Here is a 26482-nt window from a genome sequence, read left to right as displayed (position 1 = left end):
TATCTAGGGGTGTCATCACTTTTTTGACGGCACAGTTTCTTTGCAGAATCTTTTGGAAATGTGGAGTGAAAAAGGACATTTTCAAATTTTTTCACAAATGCTTCATTTATAGGACAGATTTTTCAGACACTGATTATGCAAGTGAAAAAAAGCACCTCAACACTTATTGGCCCATTTCTTCTGAGTTTAGAAATACCCTCAAATTGGCTCTAATCTGCTGTTGCTGGACGTATGGCAGGGCCAGAAAGTATTGGAACACCACAAGGATTTTGAGGCCTTATTTTACTTGGATTATTTTTGGGCACATGTCATGTTTGCAAAGGCCTAAAAAATTGTGCAGATACTACACAGTATTACAAATCCTAGGTATTCATCTAGGGGTATAATGGGAATTTTTAGTTTTGTTATGGGGGATCTTCAATTTTTAAATGGTGAAATGGTTATGGTAAATCAAAGGGACGGTAATTGTAAATGGAAGGGACTATAATTATAAAATGAAAGGGACGGGTGAAAATAAAATTTAGAACTCCAGAGAGGTGTGATATATTTGGAAGCACTCCTTGATACACAGTCCAGGGTGGGTGGGACAGGTGTTACACTGATATATCGTGTCTTTTCTTATGCCTCTTCTGGCACAGACACGACACTTTTTCTGTGGGCGGCACTTCACCAGGAAAGTGCTGGCCTGGAACTATTCTGGGGACATCCGTGCTTGCTGAGGCAGAACTTTCCCCTACCTCTGCCACATTCCCAAAGAGAAGGGATTTAATCACCTTCTCCTGGTACTCCAGGTATGTCCCCTCCTGACCAGTGCTCCTGTAGATGACAAAGGAGTTGTACAATGCCATTTAGATAAAGTGCACCGCAAGTTTTTTATACCAAATTTTTGATTTCCGCATGGCATTGTACGGCTTGAGCATCTGGTCAGAAAGGTCCACTCCCCCCATGAACTTATTATAGGCCTGGATGCAGACAGGCCGTGACGTGGTGGTGGGTGTTGCACCACGCACAGGGACAAGAGAGCAGGTGGCATCATGGATTGATGTCAGCATTAGGACATCCTTCTTGTCCCTGAACTTCAAAAAAAGGACCCCTTCGCTAAGGAGTGCCCTGCTCTCCCCACGCTGCAGGGGTTGGCCGAGAAGGGTTTTTGGGAGCTGTCTCTGGTTTTTGCGGACCGTCCCACGCGCCACTGTTTTTTGCTCCGCCAGGCATTTGAACAGGGGTACACTTGTATACCAGATGTCTATATACAAGTGGTACCCCTTATTAAACAGTGGGTGCAGGAGGTCCCAGACAATCTTCCCAGTTGTGGTCAGGACGGGTGGACAGTTTGGGGGCTCAATTTGACTGTCCCTCCCCTCGTAAATTTTAAACGTGTGAGTGTAGCCCGACTCCGACTCACACAACTTGTAAATTTTTATGCCATACCTGGCACGTTTGTTGGGCAAATACTGCCTGAACTTCACCCTTCCCTTGAAATGCACCAGGGACTCGTCAATGGCAATTTCTCTGCCAGGGGTATAAGATGCTGAAAATTTTTGGGCCAAATGGGAAATAAGGGGTCTAATTTTGTAGAGTATCAAAATTGGGGTCATCCTGGGGGGGGCACTGGGAATTGTCATTGAAATGTAAAAATTTATGTATTGACTCAAAACGAGCCCTGGGCATTGTGGTGCGGTACAAGGGGCAGTGGTACAAAATATCGGTGGACCAATAAGACCTCACTGATGGCTTTTTCGTTAGGCCCATATTTAGTACCAATCCCCAGTACTGCAGCATTTCTGCTTTGTCAGTGGGATGCCACCTGTACGGCCTGGCATAAAAACTTTCGGGGTTGACAGCAATAAATTGTTGAGCACATAGATTAGTTTGCTCAACAATATTTTCCACAAGGCTGTCCGAAAAAAAGAGCTGGAAAAACTCAATCTCGGACAGCCCTGCTGTCTGGACTTGGACCCCTGCAGCAGCAGTAAAGTCCGGTACTTGGGGGGTGTAGGAGGTTGGGGGCAACCAATTGGGTTCAGGTGCAGGTGTTACTTGAACACTAACCCTCCTGCGACTGCGAGGGGGTTCCTCTGTGTCGCTTGAGGAGGACAGAGCAAATGCGGACCCAGCATCACTCGCAGTATCGGTGTCCGATGCGAGCATCTCATATGCCTCCTCTGCAGTGAAGATTTTGCGGGCCATTTTTATTGAATGTATATGTATACAAAAAATATTTTTTTGGGTCTTTTTTTTTTTTTTTACGTAAAACACTAAATACTAACGTACACTAATGTTTTTTTATTTTTTATTTTATGACACTAACACTGACTAAACTATACTGACAAAAAAAACAATAACTAACTGACAATCACACACTGATTGACGCTAACTGACGGTCTGACGCTGACTGACACTAAACAAATTGACACAGACTAAGTTGACGCTGACTAAACTACACTGACAAAAAGACGATGACTAACTGACGCTGACTAAACTACACTGACAAAAAGACGATGACTAACTGACACTGACTAACAGACGGACTGACCTAACACTAACGTACACTATTTTTTTTATTACTTTTTTTTATTTTATGACACTAAAACCAACACTGACTAAACTACACTGACAAAAAGACGATGACGGACGCTGACTGATTGACAAATGGAACGATCTGACGCTAACAGATGGTCTGAAACTAAGTGACGCTGACACTGATTGACACTGAATAAATTGACGTTAACGCTGACTAAATGGACACGGACGCTAACACTGACTGACGCTGACTAACACTGACGCTCACTAACACGGACGCTCACTAACACTGACGCTCACTAACACGGACGCTCACTAACACGCTCACTAACACTGACGCTCACTAACACTGACGCTCACTAACACTGACGCTCACTAACACTGACGCTCACTAACACTGACGCTCACTAACACTGACTAACGCTGACTAACACTGACTAACGCTGACTAACACTGACTAACGCTGACTAACACTGACTAACGCTGACTAACACTGACTAACGCTGACTAACACTGACTAACACGGACGCTGTCTAAATTGACTTTTTTTTTAGAGTTTTATTTTATTTTTTTGAAAAAAAGCAAACAAAAAAAAAGCTCCCTTATAGACTGGGAGAGGAGGGGGGGGGATCACAGTTACACACTGTGATCAAGGGGTTAATCGGGATATTATAGTGTTTTCTTTGCTCTTCACACGACGACGACGCTACAGGCTCTGATCTCCTCGACTTCCTAACTCCAACAGAGGAAATCAGAGCCTGTGACGTATTTCCTTCTCAGAAGTGAGCTCCGTTTGGTAAGTCTGCACAGACTTACCAATCAGAGCGATCTACAACAAGGGACAGCTTCAATTGGTCCCTTGTTGTGTGCCCGGACATCAGGGCAGACTGCCTGAGAAGTTAACCGCCGCTGCGGTGTAGCACCGCGCGGCGGTTAACTTTTAAAGCACGGACGTAACTGTACGCCCGGGTGCGCGAAGTTACTGCTCACCTGGACGTACAGTTACGCCAAGGTGCGGGAAGGGGTTAAAAATAAAAATGTTACTGTAATCTACATTGCAGCGCCTATCTGCAGCAATAGCAGATAGGGGCTGCAAAATCTGGTGACAGAGCCTCTTAAACCTTGTAACGGCCTAGAAAAATAAAAGGATGTTCAAAAAACGATGTCAATCTAAAGTAGACATATGGGGGATGTTAATTAGCAAGAATTTTGTGTGTTATAACTGCCTGTCTTACAAGCAGATACAATTAAATTTTTGCCATTTTTGGCTAAATTTTGGTGTTTTTTCACATTTAAATACTGAATGTATCGAGCAAATTTTGCCAGTAAAAAAGTCCAATGTGTCACGACAAAATCTCAGAATCGCTTGGATAGGTATAAGTATTCCAAAGTTATTACATGAAGTGAAACATGTCAGATTTGTAAAATGAGACTGTCAGGAAGGTCAAAAGTGGCCACAGCGATAAGAGGTTAAGGCTACATGCACACGTTGCATATTTTGCAATGGAAAATAAACACCAAAACTGCAGAGAAACACAGGAAAGTCGCAGTTAAAAACGCACCTAATCGCAAATTTTTCTGTGCCTTGTTTTCTGTTTTGCTGCGTAAATCGTTGCGTTTTAATTCTGCGGGTTTTGGTGCGTTTTTCCTTAGAACTAGGCAGATACAATTCGCAAGAGGAAACGCAAGATAAATTGACATGTTGCAGATTTTTAAATACGCACCGCAGGTCAATATTTGTGCCGGGAAAAAAAAACGCAGCGTGTACATGAGACTTCCTGAAATCTCATTGACTTTGCTGGTACTGTATTACGCTGTGGATTTCCCGCACACGCAAATACTAAACGGCAAACCGCGCGTAATACGCATTGTGTGCCCTGGCCCTGAATGTTTAAGGTTATATGCATATTGGACTGATTTTTGTTGGGATCCTTTATCTGAACCGGTTGTTATTTCTTATGTTTTATTCGCGGTCACTACGAGCCGGTGCACTGCAGTAGCATTAACATTAGTAGTGAAGTGATCCTTTCTGAGCGGTGATTTAGGTTTAACTCCAGGAGATAAATTTGGCAATATATGTGGCAGTATTTATGGCCTGTGTTACCTCCAAAGAGAAAATAGAAATATTCTAGTAGTGAGAAGTATGGAAACCTTTCATAAGGCCCCGTACACACAGCCTTTGCGGGCCGTGCTCTCATTATGAAGTATGGGAGCATGGTCCGTAAAAATCAAAAAAATAGGACATGTCCTATTTTTTGTGTGTCATTTCTACGGCCCGGACACCTTCCCGTAAATATAAGGGAAGGTGTCCGTGGACAATAGAAATAAATGGATCAATATTTTGATCCGCAATTGCGGACCGCGTGCATGGGGCCTAAAGGGAAGGCTTTTCTTCCCGTTGTGGAATCCATCTCCTTGAATCCATATCTCAAAGAAATTAGGATCTTCTGAGGGTAAAGGGGGCTTCTACCCAGAACGGTCAGCGTGTATAGCACAATTAATAGCCCACGTTCACACGACAGTAGGAAAGTCTGTATTTTGCATCAGTATAAAGAAGCATAAATAGAAAAAAGTATAATGGAAAGTTTGTACTTCTTCAGTTTTTTGGACCTGCCGGGATTATAAATACTGGTGCCAAATACTGCCATGTGAAAATGACCATAATGAAGAGTAATCCATGTATACCATTCACAGCGCTACTTGTTTACTAGTTACTATGTACAGAATCGCCTGCTCTTAGGTTTAGGACACAGGTGACAAAGAAGAATGAAAACCTTGTAAATATGTAACAAGAAGTGATGTAACCGGAAGAGCCTCGTCTAAACTTCTTATATTATAAACTAATATGGTGTCCATAAACAGATGATCCTGGGAATAGGACTATAGGTCTAGTAGGACTCATTTTTTTTACGTCTTATGATCTGAGTAGAGTGCCCGAATATGAGGTCTCCTGACTTATCAGATCTCAGCGGACGACCAAGCCGAACTCCAGTCTAAAGACAAAAGGACTTATGTCAGCAGAACTCCATGAACACAGCGCCCTAGCGTGGTCACCCTCTTGCTGCTATACAACGGCCTAAACCGATAGAGGGGCTGTCCGGCAAACCACTCCCCAAAAAAGGGTTTTCTAAAGAATAATTACAACATTTGTATTTTCCCTAAGGCTTCCTTCACATCTGCGTTGTGGCATCTGTTCTAGCGGATCCGTTGAAATTTAAAACGGATAGACTGACTGAACGCAACGGAAGGTAAAATAGATTCGTTTTTGACACATCAGTTTACCGGATCCGTCCAAAAAAAAGACTTTTCTTCCCATTTGTGTCAGTGTGTCATCAGTCAGGGTATGTTCCCACGGCCTATTATCGTCCGTTTTTCAAGCTGTAAACGCCTGAATAATCGGAAGCAGAACGCCTACAAATACCTGCCCATTGATTTTAATGGGAAAACAGCGTTCTGTTCCAATGGGCCGTTTTTTTATGCGGCCATTTTTCAAAACAGCCACGTAAAAAAACGCCTGCGAGAAAGAAGTGCATGTCACTTCTTGAGCCGTTTTTGGAGCCGTTTTTCATAGAGCTATGGAAAAACAGCTCCAAAAACGGCGCAAAAAACGCGAGTTGCTTTAAAAACGTCTGAAAATACGGAACTGTTTTTAGCTGAGCGTGTGAACATAGCCTTATACTCAGTTTTTAACGGATCAGTTTTTATCTTTGCATCTTTCTTGCTTTCATTTTTAATCTGCGCATGGGCACAAAAAAAAATAATGGATTCGTTAGGCCTCATACACACGACCATAGCCATGTGCACGGCCATGATTTTCGTGTCGACCGGCCGCGGAGTGTCACCCGCGAGCCGCCGACAAATTGCGGGCTGTGCACATGGCCGCGTCCATTATTTTCTATAAGCCTGGACCATGCACAGAACGTGGAAACCACGGTCGTGTGCATGGGCCCATAAAAATTAATGGGGCCGTAATTCTCCCGTGGATTTTCGGGGGGATTGCGGCACGTTCGTGTGCATGGGGCCTTAAACAATGCATAACGGATACAAACGGATGGAATGTCAGTTTATATCCGTCATCCATTGACTTCAATGTTAAAAAAAAAAAACGGAAAGCCCCTTTCCGTCAGTTTTGATGGAAACAATAGCGCCGCAGACTACGGTATTTCTTGTGTCAAAAAAACGGAAACCTGACATAACGGAGCCTAAGGCTTTGTTCACATCTGCATTGGGGTTTTGTTTCGACGTTTCGTCGGAGGTTTCCATCATAACGGGACCCTGAACAGACACAAACTGACACGAACAGAAACCAGAGGTTTTCGTTTCCATCGAAATTCAATTTCCGTTTAAATCAGTGGTGATGGAAACGAAAACCTCTGGTTCCGTTCGTGTCTGTTCAGGGTCCCGTTCTAACGGAAACCTCCGACGGAACGTCAGAACGGGACCCCAACGCAGATGTGAACGAAGCCTAACTGAGCACAACTGATGCAAAAATAAAATCCATTGAAATCAATGAGTCTTTTTACGTAAACGTTAACTTCCGTTCTTGTGGTCCTCTGACTGATACGCTAGAACGGAAGCCACAACGCAGATGTGAACGCAGCCCAAGGGCCTGTTCAAATCAGCGTTGGCGTTCCGTTCAGTGGTTCCCCTCAAACGGTGAACCCCTCAATGGAAACCTTAGTTTCTGTTTGCATCTCCATTGATATCAATGGTGAAGGAAACATTGCTAATGGTTATCGTTTGTCACCATTCCGGCAGGTTTCCGTTTTTTGTAATGGAATCAATAGCGCATGACAACCTACTTGACATGCCACGAACTACAGCACTTTTCTGACAACAAAATAGAAAAGAAAACGTATGTTGTTGTCGTCATCTCCCTGACAATATTGCCCCTTCTAGGGTTTCTTTCACACCGTCTCCTTTTAACATATACACTGTGGGAAAAGCACCCGATTAAAGAGAGGTAAACATTAAAAAGGCAGGCGGTGACAGATGAATACCAGTGGCGTTCATCATCCGTGGACTATAATGGTTTCCGCTTAGTGCATACGCCATGAACTCTCATGACCCTTGTTATGATGTATTCGTTAAACGGACACCATTATAGTCTATGTGGGACAAGTGCCACTGTCAGAGAACCCTTTAACAGATCTGTCACCCATAGGCTATAATGGTATTCATTTAACCCATACGTCATGAAGAGCTATTAAAAAGCGGTGGACGCTAAACGGATGCCTGTGACGGAAACCATATAGTGGAATAAGTCAACCATACGCTCTTATGTTAAAACAATGTACATGTTTAAATACGGAGTGCCTCTGGATAGATAGCGTAGACTGCAGTTCTATTTTAGCCAGCAAAAAAAAACGGTACACCCGACATATAGTGCTTGACGGAGGCCAAAAGAACACTCTATAGTCTCCGTTGGTATGTTGGGAGCCGTTTGAGCTTTCCCGACGCACGCATCAAACGTGTGATGGGGACGTAGGCATTTAGAAATCGGACTTGTTTACATCTACGTTGGAGGTTTTGTTAGGAGCCCGTCGCAGATCCGGCATAAAATTACTGGAAACCATAGCGTAGCATGCCGCGCTATTGTTTCCAGTAAAACCAAGGACATCCCAACAGAAAGCTGACAGAACCCATTAAAGTCAAAGGGTTCCATCGGCTGCCAGTGGTGTCCGTGTTACAACGGAACCGTTGCGTCCGACATTTCCATGTTCTGCTCCTCTGACGGAGCAGAACAACGGAACACACCAACGCAGATGTGAACAGGGCCTAACTGTACTGAGCGATAACCCGCCTGTCCTGGCCACTACATCACCAACCATGTGCCACCACCCAGATGTACCATATCCGACAATACATTTCAATAAGACACATAACTACAGTCGCCCTCTTATCCACTTTATTTTCCTATGTTTACATGGCTTTTTATAAGCCGAGGTGCAGCGATATAGGACAACCATGGTGCCATTTATTCATTATTGTTATAGATGGGTAATGGCTGCCAGGATGGTGAGGAGCCTCTGACAGCCTGGTGGTCAGATAGCAGAAGTACACACAGGCCCCCACATTACTGTGACCCGTCAGCCCATCACTGGACTCCACACGTGACTATGACTCCTGCACGGTCGACACTCACGGTTCCGCCTTGTTCTCCTGCGGATCTACTGGGTCACCCGTGACAGGCGAGGCACTCTCTCCGGGGCCCGCTGTTTTATTATCCTTCCCTGGATCAGGCTCCGCTGAGGGGGCGGCTCCTCCATCCCGTCCACTGCTTACAGTCCCCTGCCCCGCAGCACGACCACCCGGCCTGACGTTTGGTTTGAAGCTGAGCCTTGCTCTGCGGATCATGGTGTGGCCGGCTCTCCGCCTCTCTTCTTCCTCATCCCGGAGCCGCTCAGACACAAACAGCCAGGCTGAGCGTAGCACACTCTCACAGGCCTATCACGTGGGGTCGAGATGGGCGTGCAGAGGGAATAGAGTGGTTTCACGATGACATCATTTCCAAGCGACTTGTCAAACGTCACGCAAGGTAGCATGCTCGCTTACATGATACTGAGAGGACGGGAATCCCGTAATGGTCAAACATTGCGAGCAACTGCTTAGGATCCAAGCGCAAATTCCGACGATTTTATTTACTACTGTAAACTGTTACATAACGAATTATGGCATCGGAAAAGGTCGCATGAATAAAGTCACATGCAATTTATAGAATTAACCTTCATTTTGAAGGTATAACTTATATTGCAGTGTAAAAACATAATTGCATAACATTGCATTTAGTTTTAACCCCTTAAGGACACGGCCAATTAGCGTTTTTTCATTTTCGATTTTTCCTCCCCGCATTGCAAAAGCCATAACTTTTTTATTTCTTTGTCGATATAGCCATATGAGGGCTTGTTTTTTGCTGGACAAGTTGTAGTTTTTCATGGCACCATTTATTGTACCAACCGGGTACGTATGAAATGCTTTTTATTTTATTTTTAATCAGCAGCCTCTTTTCTCTATCAGTTATTGATAGAGACAAGTGGCTGCCGATTAGTGTAATATTTTTCTAATGTTTTTCTGCCCGCCCGGCGGTTGCTAGGCAACGGCTCTGTCACACACGGACGGCACACGGATGCCTTCCGTGTGCCTTCAATTTTTTGGATGGCCCCATTGACTTGCATGGTCCTCACGGTCACGGAATCCCGGACCAAAGTAGGACATTCTCTACTTTGGATCGGAAAGGAGCAACGGACCGTCAAAAAAACTGAAGTGTGCATGGCCCCATTGAAATGAATGGGTTCAGGGTACTATCAGTGACAAAAACAGATAGCACCCTGAAGGAAAAAACTGCAGTGTGCATGAGGCCTTAAGGTGTTAAATGGGTGGAATCAAAGTGATCTTTGATTCAGCTCGCTGCAGCGAGGTGTCGGCTGTATAACACATCCGTCAACCGCAGAGTATGGAGCGAGCTCAGCCCGCGAGCCCGTTGCCGTACTTCCCCTTAACTGCGGTCACATACTAGTACGTGACATGTTGTTAAGGGGTTAACAACCCTATCTGGAAAAAAATCATGTGTTTTGCAATTATCTCAAAAACCCATAAAAATCGCACAGTCACATGAAGTCGCATGTACATGCAACCTCATAGGGATACATTGGCCACTATATTGCACTGAGATGTAACGTGATCACACTAGAGTGATCATCATGGCAGTTTAACCCCTTTAGGACACAGCCTGTTTTGGCCTTCAGGACACAGCCGATTTTTTCAAATCTGACGTGTCACTTTATGTGGTAATAACTCCGGAACGCTTTTACCTATCCAAGCGATTCTGAGATTGTTTTCTCGTGACATATTGTACTTTATGTTAGTGAAAAAATTTGGTCAATAAATTCAATATTTATTTGTGAAAAACTTTACATTTTAGCAAAAATGTGCAAAAATTAGCATTTTTCTAAATTTAAGTGTATTTGCTTGTGAAACAGATAGTAATACCACACAAAATAGGTACTAGTTAACATCCCCCATATGTCTACTTTATGTTTGCATCATTTTTTTTCACGTACTTTTATTTTTCTAGGACGTTACGAGGCTTAGAACTTTAGCAGCAATTTCTCATATTATCAATAAAATTTCAAAAGGCTATTTTTTCACGGACCAGTTCAGTTCTGAAGTGGCTTTGAGGGCCTTATATATTAGAAAGTCCCCATAAATCACCCCATTTTGAAAACTGCACCCCTCAAGGTATTCAAAACCACATTCAGAAAGTATTTTAACCCTTATGCGTTTCACAGGAATTAAGGCAAAGTAGAGGTGAAATTTACAAATTTCATTTTTTTTGCCGAAATTCATTTGTAATAAAAAAAAATCTGTAACACAGAAGGTTTTACCAGGGAAACGCAACTCAATATTTATTGCCCAGATTTTGCAGATTTTAGAAATATCCAACATGTGGCCCTAGTGTCCTAATGGACTGAAGCACAGGCCTCAGAAGCAAAGGAGCACCTAGTGGATTTTGGGGCCTCCTTTTTTTAGGAATATATTTTAGGCACCATGTCTGGTTTGAGGAGGTCTTGTGGTACCTAAACAGTCGAAACCCCCAAAAAGTGACCCCATTTTGGAAACTACACCCCTCAAGGCATTTTTTTAGGGGTATAGTTAGCATTTTGACCCCACAGTTTTTTTGCAGAATTTAGTGGAATTAGTCTGTGAAGAAGAAAATCACCTATTTTTCTGTGGAAACATAGAATTTTTTTCATTTTTACAAGGAATAAAGGAGAAAAAGCCGCCCAACATTTGTAAAGCAATTTCTCCCAATTACGGCAATACCCCATATGTGGTCTTAAACTGATGTTTGGACCCACAGCAAGGCTCAGAAGGGAGGGAGCGCCTTTTGGATTTTGGAGCGCAGATTTTGCTGGATTGGTTTTCAGTGCCATGTCGGGTTTGCAACGTCCCGGAGGGACCAAAACAGTGGAAACCCCCCAAAAGTCACCCTATTTTGGAATCTACACCCCTCAAGGAATTTTTCTAGGGGTATAGTGAGCATTTTGGCCCCTCAGGATCTTTTTTAGAGCTAAGGTGACCAAAAAACAGCAATTTTGGCGCTTTAAATTCTTTATTCATTACAGCGTTCACCGTGCACAATAAATTACATTTTAATTTATTCTGCCGGTCGGTACGATTACGCCGATACCATATGTGTATAGTTTTTTTTACGTTTTGCAGCGTTTGCACAATAAAATTAAGTTTCTATAAAATAATTTATTTTCTGAGACACCCTATTCTGAGAGCCGTAACTTTTTTATTTTTTCGTCAAAAAAGCTGTGGGAGGTCTTGTTTTTTTGCGGGACGGGTTGTAGTTTTTATTGGTACCATTTTGAAGTAAATGCCACTTTTTGATCACTTTTTATTCTATATCTTGGGAGGGGTGGTGACCAAAAAATAGCGATGCTGACAGTTTTCCGTTTATTTTGTTTGCTGCGTTCACCGTACGGAAAAAATAACATTATAGTTTCATAGGTTGGACCGTTACGAACGCGGCGATACCAAATATGTGTACTTTTTATAACGTTTTCATTTTTTCCCTATAATAAATGACTTATTATAGGAAAACAAAACCTTTTATTTTTACACTTTTATAAAACATTTTTATTAACTTTTTTTGACTTTTTACACTTTATATTTTTGTTATTAACTTTTTTGTTACTTTTTACACTTTCTTTTTTTGACCTGCAGCTTTAATCGCTGCTAGAATACATTACACTACCTAGGTAGTGTAATGTATTCCAACTGTCAGTGTGACGTCACAGTCACTCTGACAGTTGGTCTACGAGGATCAGCAGAGGCTGATCCTCATAGGCTGACATACATGGCCCCCGGGTGCCATCACAAGCATCAGAAGCCCCCACGATTGCATGGGGGCTGCTGATGCGCTACAAACCCGCTACATGCGGAGATCGCAATCGAGCCCTGCATGTAACGGGTTAATTGCCGAAATCAGCGGCGATGAGCCGCTGATCGGCAACACTGGAGAGTGTCAGCTGTCGGGGACAGCTGATCTCCAAGTTCCCGATGCACACTGTCGCCGACAGTGTGCATCGGGAACGGCACAGTGACTTTCTGTCACTCTGACAGGAAGCCTATCAGGACCAGCCGAAGGTTGGTCCTGATGGGCTTCCGTCCATGGCAGACCCGGAAGCCATTGTTTGGCTTCCGTTTGTCATACTATCGGCAGACCCCGCGATTTCGGACGGGGGTCTGCCGATATGCTAGAAACCCCTAAAATTCGGCGATTGCACCCGATCGCCAAATTTAAGGGGTTAATTCGCCGAAATCAGCGGCAAAGGACCGCTGGCCGGTAAGAGGGGAGTGTCAGCTGTCGGCGACAGCTGACCTCCCGATTCCCGGTGCACACTGTCGCCGACAGTGTGCACCGGGAAAAACTCAGTAACTATACGTCCTCGTGCGGGAAGTAACCTCCCGCAACGACCGACAGTTACGTCCTGGTGCGGGTAGGGGTTAAAGGGGTTGTCCCAAGAATAATATTTATCACCTATTCACAGTATAGGTGATAAATGTATGATCACTGGCTACCCCACCTATCACTAGTAGAGGGGTACCAATTCCCCATTCTATAGGGCTGAGGGAAACAGCAGAGCACTGTACTCAGCTGTCTGTCTCTGTCAGTCTCAAAGACCTTGAATGGAGTGGCAGGGCGCATGCTCATCCGTTTCCACGTTCATCGGCTGATTGTTGTCCTGTTTACACGAGGAAATAATTGGGAACGAGCGTTCATATGAAAGTTAGTTTTATCGAACATTGGCCCATGTAAAAAGGCCTTTACTGTAGTAACAACTTTACTTTGAAAAGCTCTGTTCACACCAGCATCATGAAACCCAATAAATTATGATGGCTCCCAGTGACTTTGTTTCCAATTGCTGGTATATTTACAGAAGCACTCCCATTAAAATTGTTATTGCTTTGCCAGTCTAGTTTTGAAAACACAGGCCCTGTTCAGCTCCCTCAGAATGTGAGTCTCATAGACTTACATAGAGAAACTGGCTTCCGGTATTACGGATGCAATACTCAGACCTCCTGCCGTTCATTAGAAAACCATAGGCTTCTATGGTGCCTTTAACTCCAGCTCTGATGAACCACAGGAGGTAGAGGTGATCTGTCTGTAATACAGGCGCATAAAAGCACTCGTATTACACTCGTGTGAAAGCGGCCTACGGGTTTTCAGGTTGAAGGGCTGTATAATAAATTTCCACTGAAGGTCTCTCAACCATGTTTAAAGGAAAACTTCTATGGTGTTTTTTAAGATCCGCATATTTTTGTTGTCAAAGGCCTAGAGGGAAGTTGAGCATCTGTCGACATACAGTATGAGGTGAATCACTCAGATTCCGGATGTAATGTGCCAATGTCCTCACAAAAAGATGGTGAATGAACGCCATTACCTAAAGACGTTTAAAAAATCTCCCCATCAAGATGTACTCATCTCCAAGGAAAGACATTAGGACAGGGCATTAGGGTATGGAGCTGGGAAGGACAGAATGTTATATCATGAAACTTACTGGAGAGTATATATGTTATTGTAGCTCAGGAGTGATGGTGAACCATAAATTTATTTCCATAGAGAGCATAAGGCCTTATTCACACAAGCGTGTTTCTCGTCCGTGTGCCGTCTGTTTTATCAACGGATATCACACTTACCAATGAAATGCAATGGGGCTATTCGAACATACATGCTCCTTCATGGAGCGTGTGTCCGTTAAATTTTTTTTTTACAGCATGTCCTATTCTGGTACTTTTCTTACAGACCATTTCGCCTATTGAAGCCAATGGACGAGAAACACTTATGACATATGGATGCCATATGCACGTAAAACACAGGCACATGAAACGTACACGGACATATACACGAAAGTAAAATGCTCAGTTTTTTACACACACAAATCGGATACGTTCGTGTCAATGAGGCTTAGCATCAGAGTTGAATCAGTATTGTGTCAGAGTGCCTTCTTTTTCTGTTTTTAACGTCCATGCAGCATCAATAATCATCAGTTTTTCATGTACGTTATAAAACCTTGCTTATTTTTTCAGCATCTCCTAGCAATCCATCAGTGAAAAACGTACCACATTTGGATAACGCCAGTGTTCCGATTTTTTCACGGACCCATTGAATTGAATTGGCAAGTCTAATGTGAGAATCGGACCAAAGTAATGCATGCTGCGTTTTTCTCTGCACGGAACGATGCTGCACTGCTAAGGAGGCTGCGTCACAAATTCCACATATTATGTTAGACCGGTCTGAGGGTAGGCTGCCATTGTCACATAGATGCACACTTTATAATACGGTGTCTCCGCCCACAGTTCTAGTAGCTAGAATATTTCGCCAGGTGTACAGCTGGGATAGGGTGGTGGTCTAAGATCTGCAAAGTATGGCTTCTGCCTGGGATGGCCTGTAAGGGTGGAGATAAACACAGTAGACTTAGGCCTTATTCACATGAACGTGTTATACGTCCGTGCTACGCGCGTGATTTTCACGGACCTATGTTAATGAATGGGGCCGTTCAGACTGTCAGTGAATTTCACGCAGCGTATGTGCGCGGTGTAAAATTCACGACATGTCCTATATTTGGCCGTGTTTCGCGCAGCACGCACCCATTGAAGTCAATGGGTGCGTGCAAATCGCGCACGGCACACGGAAGCACTTCCGGGTGCCGTGCGTGATGCGCGTTACAGTAGTAAAATAAATGAATGAAAACAGAAAATCACGCAGCCGCGCACCATATACTGATGCAACACGCAGCGTTTTTTGCGCTCCATACGGCTCCAATACATCGGCAAACCTCTGCCCATTGCTTGCAATAGGTCTTACGATGTTCTGTGCAGACGAGCTGTCATTTTATGCGTCGCTGTCAAAATACGGCACGTAAACTGACGGCTCGTCAATAGAAGTTCAGGACACTTCTTGTGACGTTTTTGGAGCCGTTTTCTCATAGACTATTGAAAACAGCTTAAAAAACGGACGTAAAAAACTCAGCAAAAACGCAGCGAAAAAAGCCGCGAAAAACGTGAGTTGCTCAAAATACGTCTGAAAATCAGGGTCTGTTTTCCCTTGAAAACAGCTCCGTATTTTGAGACGTTTTTGACTCTGCGTGTGAACATACCCTAACAGTGCATCAGAAAGGACATTCATAGAGAAATACTACATTTTATATCAGCGTCATGATTTACCTAATGCGCATGCTCTCAGCTTGTTAGTAACTGGATAAAGTGTCCATAGTTACCCATTAGTCATATCGCGTATAAGTGCAGTGCAGATCCCAGGCCCTCTCCTTTCTCTTAAATAATCCCCTCCTAATGTGCATGTCAGGTTGCAACCTGAGAACGCCTAGTCGCGGCTACATAGATCGGGCCGGGCTTACGTGGAATTTAGAACGTCAATGGTGCTATGCATGTCAAATCAGCAGCCCAAGCCATGTGGGAGAGATTGATTAAAGGTATACATAGGTGTGCATGCGCAGTAGTACATGACGTCCATCTATCAGAATAGCAGAGTTGACTCTGTTACAGTCTATCAATCAATAGTTCCTATGGTCTTTAAATCTTTATTCAAATTACATCACAGTCAGGGGCGTAACTAGGAAAGACTGGGCCCCATAGCAAACTTTGGACTGGGGCCCCCCTCCCCTGGGTATCACACAACCCCCCCTTGTAGATAGCGCCTCCCTATAGATTCCGCCACACAGCGCCCCCTATAGATAGCACAATACAGCCCCCTGTAGATAACATCATACAGCCCCCCTGTAGATAACGTCATACAGCCCCCTTGTAGATAACGCCATACAGCCCCCTCTGTAGATAACATCATGCAGCCCTCCCCCTGTAGATAACGCCATACAGCCCCCCCTGTAGATAACGCCATACAGCCCTCCCCTGTAGATAACGCCATACAGCCCTCCCTTGTAGATAACGCCATACAGCCCTCCCCTGTAGATAACGCCATACAGCCCTCCCCTGTAGATAACGCCATACAGCCCTCCCCTGTAGATAACGCCATACAGCCCTCCCCCTGTAGATAACACCATACAGCCCTCCCCCTGTAGATAACGGCATACTGCCCTCCCCCTGTAGATAACGTCATACAGCCCCCCTGTAGATAACGCGATACAGCCCTCCCTCTGTAGATAACGCCAGACAGCCCCCCTGTAGATAACATCATACAGCCCTCCCCTTTGGATAACGCCATACAGCCCTCCCCTGTAGATAACGCCATACAGCCCTCCCCTGTAGATAACGCCATACAGCCCTCCCCCTGTAGATAACGCCATACAGCCCTCCCCCTGTAGATAACGCCATACAGCCCTCCCCCTGTAGATAACGCCATACAGCCCTCCCCCTGTAGATAACGCCATACAGCCCTAAACCCCCCTGTAGGTAACGCCATGCAGCCCCCAACTCCCCCCCAAAAAAACGGCCTATAGTTTTTCCTACAAAAGACATGCATCCCCTATCCACAGGGGCTGAATAAACCCACTGTAGAGATGATTAAGAAAAAGTGGGAAAACAAGAAAAAAACAATGATTTCAATTGAATTACACCTGTCTACCCTGGAGGAGTATTTTCAGGCCCAGAGGATACCGAGGGGATTACACACTCACCTCTGACCAAACCTCTTTCCTAATAATGTGGACTTTTGTGCGAACTTCGAACACATCAGTAACAAGTTTTCGCTTGATATCATATTATTAAATATCGAGTTTCTTCAACTTGAAATTGAAAATTGTGGCAAAAGAATAGAGGAATTGATTATACAATTACGAGAGCTAATGTCTACATCTGATTATCAGGATGTAAAGGATCTGCCAGGCACAGCTTCTGTATCCACGCCCATAGGTAATCAGTCTGCACCTGAGTCTATGTCTCTGAGACTGACTCCATCTTCCACCACTCAGGATGGCAGGCTTAGGAGTGGGAGAGCCTATTGCAGCCTGGCTAGACGGAGCTAGCTCCCGCCCTCTGTCTATTTATACCTGCCTTTCCTGTTCCTCCTTTGCTTGTGATTCTTCTCGTGTGGTTTCCTGGCCCAGCTACAGCTTCTACTATTTGATCCTGCTCCATACTGACCCTGGCTTACTGACTACTCTCCTGCTCTGCGTTTGGTACCGCGTTCACTCCTGGTTTGACTCGGCTCGTTCACCTCTTGTTACTCACGGTGTTGCCGTGGGCAACTGCCCCATTTCCCTTAGCTTTGTGTACCCTTGTCTGTTTGTCTCGTGCACTTACTGATCATAGGGACCGCCGCCCAGTTGTACCCCGTCGCCTAGGGCGGGTCGTTGCAAGTAGGCAGGGACAGAGTGGCGGGTAGATTAGGGCTCACTTGTCCGTTTCCCTACCCCCTTTCATTACACAGGAACTGAGTAACAAAGTGTTACTGCATTTGGGCACACATAGAGCAGATACAAAAGCAGTTCAACGCCAAAAATGGCATCGGGGTTTAGAAGATTACAAGAGAGGGTCCATCTACAAATGCAGTTGAATGATTCCTCATTTATGAGTTATCCACCAAAACAAATGACTAGACGGAGAAGACGTGGATTGACTAATCCTGTCTCCAAAGCGGAAAGTCTGATGAAGCCTCTAATGTCCAAAACTCTGCAACTGTGAATCAGCAACTCTAGCTTCCATCGCCGCGGACCGCCGGATTTACTCACCCCCTGGCAGCCATGGATCTGTGAGCGCTTCCCAGGAGACGCCAGCGCTCACTTCCGCTCCGGTCCACCATGTCCCGTAGGGTGCGCGCGCACACTCGTGCATGGCCTTAAAGGGCAAGCGCGCACATGGGAAATCATCATCAAATGTCCATGACTTCAGGGACTATAAGAAGGGCCCTGCCCCTTTGCTCATTGCCTAAATGTTGTTAGTTTATCCCATGTCAGTCTTGCAAATGGTCCCTTAGTGTTATCCTGTTCCTGTTGTTACCCGTGCCCTGCTACCTGTATTCGTATGTAAAAAGAAGTCACTAATGTACTTTAATTTAAAATTTGGTACTAAATGGTGCAGTTCAAACCCGGTGAATTGTTCCCGGAAGTCTTGTAGCTTTTCTAATATTGATGACGTGACAACAAGGCCCAACGTGACTGAGGACTTGCTTCCTGTGCTGTTCGTGTCGCTGGAGTCCCCGAGCAGAGCATCAGCTAGCGCTTTGCTCGGGACTCCAGCACTGCTCCCAACATTTTGTCCGTGACTTCAGTGGTTTCCTATCGCTGGAGCTCCCGAGCAGAGCATCAGCTGATGCTGTGCCCAGGGACTCCAGCACTGCTGCCAACGTCATCTGCTGGTTTTGGTCCACTGTGTTATATCAAGTTCAGAGTCAACGCAGCTGTCCACCAGGAAAGTTTAGAGCACTTCATGCTTCCCTCTGCTGACAACCTTTATGGAGATGCTGATTTCATTTTCCAGCAGAACTTGGCACCTGCCCACACTGCCAAAAGTACCAATACCTGACGTCACAACACTATGCACCGCGCACAACATCCCGACCCTGGATAGAGTCAGGACATCTGCTGCGGCTGAAGAGGACGGTAAGATTAATATCCCTGTCTGCTGAAGCTGATAGGTCGGGGTTCGACTCCTGGGACCCCGCCAATCAGCTGTTTTGAATGGGCCGCAGCGCTCGTACAAGAGCTGCTTCCCCTTCATTCCGGTCACTTGCTCACACTGTGAATCTGTGTCGGCGACTCACAGTGTGAGCAAGTGAGGGAAATGAAGGGGAAGCAGCTCTCGTACGAGTGCCAATACTGTATAAGATTACTGTCTGCTGGGGCCCTGTATCTAAAAAAAGCACATACCCTTACACTAACCCCCATTATTACCCTGATATCCACAGCCACCAGGGTTTCCGGGAAGAACCGGGTACGATTCAGTATTTGACCATCTGTAGTGATGGTCGGATACTCGGGCGGCCGTGGGCTGGTATTATTAGGCTGGGAAAGGAAAGAAACATGGCTCCCCCCCCCCCCCCCGGTAATGCTTGCCTGCTTCTTTTTTTGTATCTGGCTGGTTATGAAAAGCCCACGTCATAAAAAAAAAATATAATAATTGGAAAGAATGAAGTGGGGTCCCCCTCACCAGCCAGATACAACATAGCAGCAGCAGCCTAGCATTACCAGGGTGGGAGGGGTCACTGTTTTTGGCCTTTCCCAGCCTAATACTACCAGCCTGCGGCCGCCCCAGTGCCCAACCATCACTACAGATAGTTGGGTACTGGTTTGTACCTGGCTCTTCCCAGTTCCCCTGGTGGCGGTGGGTATCGGGGTAATAATGGGGGTTAGTGTTGGCCTCTGCATCGGCATAACATTAAGCCCCGCCTTAGTAATGGATGCTGTCAATCAGCCAGCGGCCATTGCTAAGGTGGTAATAATAAAGCTTAAAAAAATACAAGGACATAGAAAAATATTTTATTTAAATAATAAAACCCACACAACCCTCATTAACCATTTTATTATGAATAAAAAAACCGCAGTCATTGAAGTAGTCCTCGAATCCGACATAGTCCAACGACCAAACCTGTAAAAGAACACAAACACACAAAAATAATTAGTAACATATAAAGAAGCAAAACAATTATTATTCTTAACTTTCCAGGGTCCAGCGCTGGAGCTGCAATGTCAGCGAGCTGGACCCTATATCTAATCCGATCATGTGTGATACTGTCTGCTGAACCACTGTATCTAATCCTATCCATAGTTTATAGGGTCGTAGTTCTATAGATATGCTGTCTCCTATACACACATATACGCACACACACATATACACACACACATTTCCTTGGGGGGGACACATGTATTGGGACTATTTCCCCTGGCGTTTTAAAACCTTAGTGACACCCCTGGCTGCTAGTGCTGTATTGTTGGGTCATTTAGGAGGCCCAGCGATGCAACTAAAAGCTGCGGGCTGTCGGTCATGAGAAATTTGCGGGGGGGGGGGGGGGGTCCCAGTAAGAACTTTTGCATCGGGCCCATGAGCCTTTAGCTACGCCCCTGATTTTGGGGATTAGTGATACCAGGGGCGTAACTAGGAAAGACTGGGCCCCATAGCAAACTTTTGCCTCGGGCCCCCCTCCCCTGGGTGTCACACAACCCCCCCCTTGTAGATAGTGCCTTTTTTACAGCCCCCCCTGTAGATAACGCCATACAGCCCCCCCCCCCTCTGTAGATAGCGCCATACATCCCCCTGTAGAGAACGCCATACAGCCCCCTGTAGATAACGCCATACAGCCCCCCTGTAGATAACGCCATACAGCCCCCCTGCAGAGAACGCCATACAGCCCCCCTGTAGAGAACGCCATACAGCCCCCCCTGTAGAGAACGCCATACAGCCCCCCCTGTAGAGAACGCCATACAGCCCCCCTGTAGGGAACGCTATACAGCCCCCCCTGTAGGGAACGCCATACAGCCCCCCTGTAGGGAACGCCATACAGCCCCCCCTGTAGGGAACGCCATACAGCCCCCCCTGTAGGGAACTCATACAGCCCCCCCTGTAGGGAACGCCATACAGCCCCCCCCCTGTAGGGAACGCCATACATGCGACCTACAGTGTGTCCTACAAAATACATGTATCCCCTCTCCACAGGATACGTGTGATCGCTGGCAGCGATAGGGAGAACGGGGGACTGAAAGTCCCCATAACTTCTCCATGACAAACCTCTGACTTCCGGCGTCTGCGCAGCTCAATAAAAATGAAAGGAGCGCTGGTCACGCATGCGCACAAGCACGACTGGCACTCCATTCATTTCTACGGAGCTGCCGACACAGACCCCGGAAGTCCGAGGTTTGTGATGGAGAACTTCAGGGGACTTTCAGTCCCCCGTTCTCCCTATCCCTGCCAGCGATCACACATGTATCCCCTATCCTGTGGAGATCCTGTGGAGAGGGGATACATGTCCTGTAGAGAGGGGATACATGTCCTGTGGAGAGGGGGGGGGGGGATACATGTCTTTTGCTCTATTTTTCGCCTTCAGGACCAGACACCGTTTAGCCATTTTTAGCACGTGTTAGTTAAATGGCTATAACTTTTTTATTTGTTGAGCTAACGACGTGATTTTTGCGACGTTTTTTCCGTAGACAATGCAGGTTTCATTTTTTTATCATTTTTATACACACCTTTTTTTGCTATTTTAGAATTTTTATTCATAAAGTTTGAAAATAATAGTAAAAAAATAAGCTTTTTTACAATTCAGCTATTTTTTTTTTGGTAATAACATAGTTTTACCCTAAAATAGACCTTTTATTTGTGATCGTCATTGTCTACCGTAAATTTTTATATATTACATGTCTATATTAGGGTAATTGGGTCAGCGGTAGCGTTACAACAATGATTGGCGGGGGAACGTTTTTTTTTGGGGTGGGTATTTTATGTGTATTTATTATTTACATTTTTTTTGCACTTTACTTTATTCTTTTTTTATTACTATGGTCTGTCCCCCAAAGGTCAAAGAAGACCTTTGGGGAACTTTATACTTTTTTTTTCTTTCTTTTACACCATGTTTTTCCACTGTAACTGGAGCTGCACAGCAGCCCCAGTTACAGGGGAAATCAGCCCTCTCATAGTGACGATTGTCACTAATAGGGCTGTGCTGGGTCTTGTTAGACCCAGCAGCAGTCTGCCACTAACGGCACCCGGCGATCATGTGACCAGTCACATGATCACCGGGAGGAATAGAGACAGCGCCGCTGCTGCTGTCTCTATTCCTGTACACAGCGCGCATTCAGCGCTGTGTACAAGTGATCAGAGAAGACAGAAGCAGCGAAAGCTGCTTCTATCCTCTCCTCAGGGTCCCCGGCAGTCACTGACAGCCGGAGACCCGACATTCAGCTGCCTGATCGCGCGGGCAGCAAGTTAAAACCCGAGCCGTAGAAAGTCTATGGCTCAGGTTTTAAGGACCCTGACCGCTGGCCGTAAAAACACAGCCAGCGGTCGGGAACCAGTTAATGGCAGAGCGGGGAGATACCTCCCTGCTCTGCCGTAGTGTTCAGTGGCGACCCGCTGTAGCAGCCATAGCGGCTGCTAGCAGAGCCTCCGGCTACTGCTGCTACGGCGGTAGTTACGCCACTGAGTGATCCTTTACTGTTCCTATAGATGGTTTCGGACACTGCCCCTTTATATATTCTGTAGGTGATTGGTTGTTTTGTGCACATAGCGGTTCCTGCCTTGGCGGGCAGGGGCCTGTTATGGTGTACCGCGTCACTTGGCACATTTGCCCCTTATATAGGGATTGATGGAGCTAAAGAGAAGTTGTACAACCAGTCACTGAAAAAAAAAAGCTTCTCATGGCAGCCCTGCAGGTGTTCTTCTATCTAGTGAACAGACTCGAGTTTGCAACATAGTTGGATACATTTTCCTCCATTTGTTTGAAGATATTGCCCGTCACTCCAGTACAGTTTATTTTTTCCTTTCTGACTGATTTTATATTAGGACAGAATTCTGTCCACAATGACATCATAATGGCACAGATGCGGGACAACTGCTTCTTCAGCAAGACATAGTCATAAGTACAGGCAAATACGTCTATAGCAACATGTATCCGTTATGAATACACGGCTTCACTTCTCTTCTGTGCCGCACAAATTTATTAATGTGGCATATTTCTAACAAAATAACCTTCTACCACGTCTCCTCTATTTTATCTGGAAATGTAATAAGAGTTTGAAGAAAACATTATATACCCATAGTGTCTGAAATGATACCTATTATTTCCTCCTTTAAAAATTTTTTGGTCCGCATGCTCATTACACCACTAGATGAATACCTTTAGGGATCTGGTTTTTAAAATGGGGTCATTTATGGGTGTTTTTTTTTTTGTTCAGGCAGCTCAATGCCTCTAAATGCATGATATGGAGCCTAGAATTTATTCAATTGTGGTCTGAAAGTCAAAGGGTGATCCATCGCTTTTTGGCCCAGTCACACGTCTAGTCAGGGGCGTAGCTAGGGGGGGGGCGCAACTTAGAGGGGGGCGCCAGCGCCACCCCCTCCTGCACTATAATTGTACCGGCATCTATAGGACACAGGTACAATTAGAAGCAATGAATGGCCGGGTACGTTCCGTGCCCGGCCATTGAGCGCTTTTCCACGAGTGAAGCGGTATTGCGCTTCCGTCATTGAAAGGCGCTGACTGACAGGGAAAGTCATTTTGCCCAGCCAATCAGCACATTTGATAGACGCTTCGTTCAACCCCAGGAGACCTGCACAGAAGAGCGCAGGTCTCCATTGCTGCCGGCCGGCGTGGGAACGGGATTATGGTGAGTTTGAGTCGTTTGTTATTTTATTGTAATACAAAAGTGTGTGCCTTTATCTACGGGGGTGGCTTTATCTACAGGGGTGGCTTTATCTACAGGGATGGCTTTATCTACAGGGGGGCTTTATCTATGGGGGGGGGGGCTTTATCTACGTGGGTGGCTTTATCTACAAGGAGGGCTTTATCTACAGGGGGGCTTTATCTACTGGGGGGGGGGGCTTTATCTACAGGGGGGCTTTATCTACAGGGGGGTCTATATACTGGGGTGGGCTATCTATGGAGCACCATATACAGGGGTGGGCTATATCTACAGGGGGGCTATATACAGGGGTGGGCTATCTATGGAGCACTATATACAGGGGTGGGCTATATCTACAGGGGGCTATATACAGGGGTGGGCTATCTGTGGAGCACTATAGGGGGAGCTATTTGTAGGAAACTATATACAGGGGTGGGCTATATGGCGGCACTATCTACAGGGGGCTCTATCGCAGGCACTATCTATAGGGGGCACGCTGTGTGTGAGACACAGTGTATGGTGCTATTATAATTAGAGGTGCAGTGTATGGCGCTATTATATTTAGGGGCGTAGTGTGTGGTATAATGAGAACTTTATCTTTATTTATAGGTGTAGAAATGTTGGAAAAGTGAGAAGCTGAAGACATCTGTGCGGCAAACTGCAGAAATGGTCTGTGACCGGGAGAAGTCATCATAGAGGTCTGAACCGGATGGAGAAAAAGAACTAGAATCTGAGACATCACCGGTGAGTCACTTAATGTAAATGTTTATTCTGCCTCTCATCAGCACTGTAGTCACTGTATGATCTGCAGCGAGATGATGGGTGGTATGATTATGATATGATTTATTTTTTGGGAAACAGCATCTCCCAGCATATCTTTACCATTGTTCGGGCCATGCTGGGAGCTGTAATTTTACGCAGTACATACCTATACGGCAGGGGTTGCACTAAATTGAGCTGTATCTGTGCTGGTGTTGTATTTATGTACTAAGCTTGGTTCTGGTGCTGTATATATGTACTGAGCTTGGTTCTGGTGTTGTGTATAGAACTATATTGCTTGTAAAATGTACAAATGTTTTTATGCCTGAGTTACTTAAAAAGCAATGTGGAAAGGAAATGACACGTCATTGATTGGTAGAGAAAACAAACACGGCGAGGGGGAAGGAGATGTCGGGAAAGAGGTTGGGGGGGCGCCAAACAGAATCTTTGCCCCGGGTGCTGGAGAACCTAGCTACGCCTCTGCGTCTAGTATAAGATCAAGGCCACAATGGTGGTATTTTTTAACACAGGCGAAACAGGGTGATAGATTTTGGGGGTGTTTCTTCATTCTCATGTTCGCTTTACAAAGAACTCTGTCTTTACAATGACACATTTGTGAAAAAAGTGGAATTTTATTTTTTCCACCTGCTTTGCATTAAATTTAGCAAAAAACTGTGCGGTCAAAATACTCACTAAACCCCTAGATAAATACCTTAAGGGGTCTAGTTTTCAAAATGGGGTCATTTATGGGGAGTTTCTATCGTTCTGGCGGCTCAAAGCCTCTCCAAATGTACAGTGGGGACTAAAACATTTTCAAGCAAAATATGTGTCCTGAAAGCCTCCAGGTGCTCCCTCATTTTGGGCCCTGCCGTGTGTCCAGGCAGCGTATTAGGGCCACAGTGGGGGTATTTTTGAAAACAGGAAAAACAGGGTGATAGATTTTGGGGTGTGTTTCTTCATTCTCAGGTTCGCTTTACAAAGAAATCTGTCTTTACAATGACACATTTGTGAAAAAAGTGACATTTTTATTTTTTTTCACCTGCTTTGCATGAATTCTTAAAAAAAACCTGTGGGGTCAAAGTACTCACTACACCCCTAGATAAATACCTTAAGAGGTGTAGTTTTCAAAATTGGGTAATTTATGGGGAGTTTCTAGCATTCTGGCAGCTCAAAGCCTCTCCAAATGTGCAGTGGGGCCTAAAACATTTTCAAGCAAAATATGTGTCCTGAAAGCTTCCAGGTGCTCCATTCCTTTTGGGCCCTGTCGTGTGTCCAGGCAACGTATTAGTGGGGGTATTTTTGAAAACAGGAAAAACAGGGTGATAAAACCTAAAACATTTTCAAGCAAAAGTGCTGCCAAAAGTGAAGAAATGGAAATATATATTTAATTTAAAAAAATATACAGTATGTATGTACATATGTGACATATTGCAGTTCCAAATAGGGAAAAATTGTAATTTTTACAAAATTTCATACATTTTTGTATTTTTTAATTAATTTACGCAAATCGTATCAGTCTACTTTTACCACTAAAATAAAGTACAACATGTGACGAAAAAACAATGTCAGAATTACTTGGATATGCAAAACTATTGCAGAGTAAGGATGAATTCACATGAGCACATTACGTCCGCAATGGACGGAACGTATTTCGTCCGCAAGTCCCAGACCGAACATACTGCAGGGAGCCGGGCTCCTAGCATCATAGTTATGTACGATGCTAGGAGTTCCTGCCTCTCCGTGGAACTACTGTCCCGTACTGAAAACATGATTACAGTACGGGACAGTAGTTCAGGGACTCCTAGCGTCGTACATGACTATGACGCTAGGAGCCCGGCTCCCTGCAGTGTGTTCGGTCCGTGACTTGCGGACGAAATACGTTC

At 45.1% G+C, this 26482-nt stretch overlaps 1 protein-coding gene across 1 annotated transcript in view; it reads right to left on the bottom strand.

Annotated features, from left to right (window-relative positions):
• The window catches only part of BDP1 (BDP1 general transcription factor IIIB subunit), a 121061-nt gene extending 112044 nt beyond the window's left edge, over positions 1 to 9017 (bottom strand). Inside the window, exon 1 of the mRNA XM_075847521.1 lies at positions 8669 to 9017. Coding sequence (XP_075703636.1) covers positions 8669 to 8880 — 212 coding nt within the window. The 5' untranslated portion in view covers positions 8881 to 9017. The remainder of the gene's footprint in view (positions 1 to 8668) is intronic.
• Positions 9018 to 26482: the final 17465 nt, after the last annotated feature.

The sequence above is a fragment of the Rhinoderma darwinii genome, chromosome 1 (assembly GCF_050947455.1).
Source record: "Rhinoderma darwinii isolate aRhiDar2 chromosome 1, aRhiDar2.hap1, whole genome shotgun sequence".
In the NCBI taxonomy this organism is placed as follows: Eukaryota; Metazoa; Chordata; class Amphibia; order Anura; family Rhinodermatidae; genus Rhinoderma; species Rhinoderma darwinii.
The sequence above is the reverse complement of the archived record's forward strand: the minus strand, read 5'-3'. Positions and strand labels throughout refer to the sequence as shown.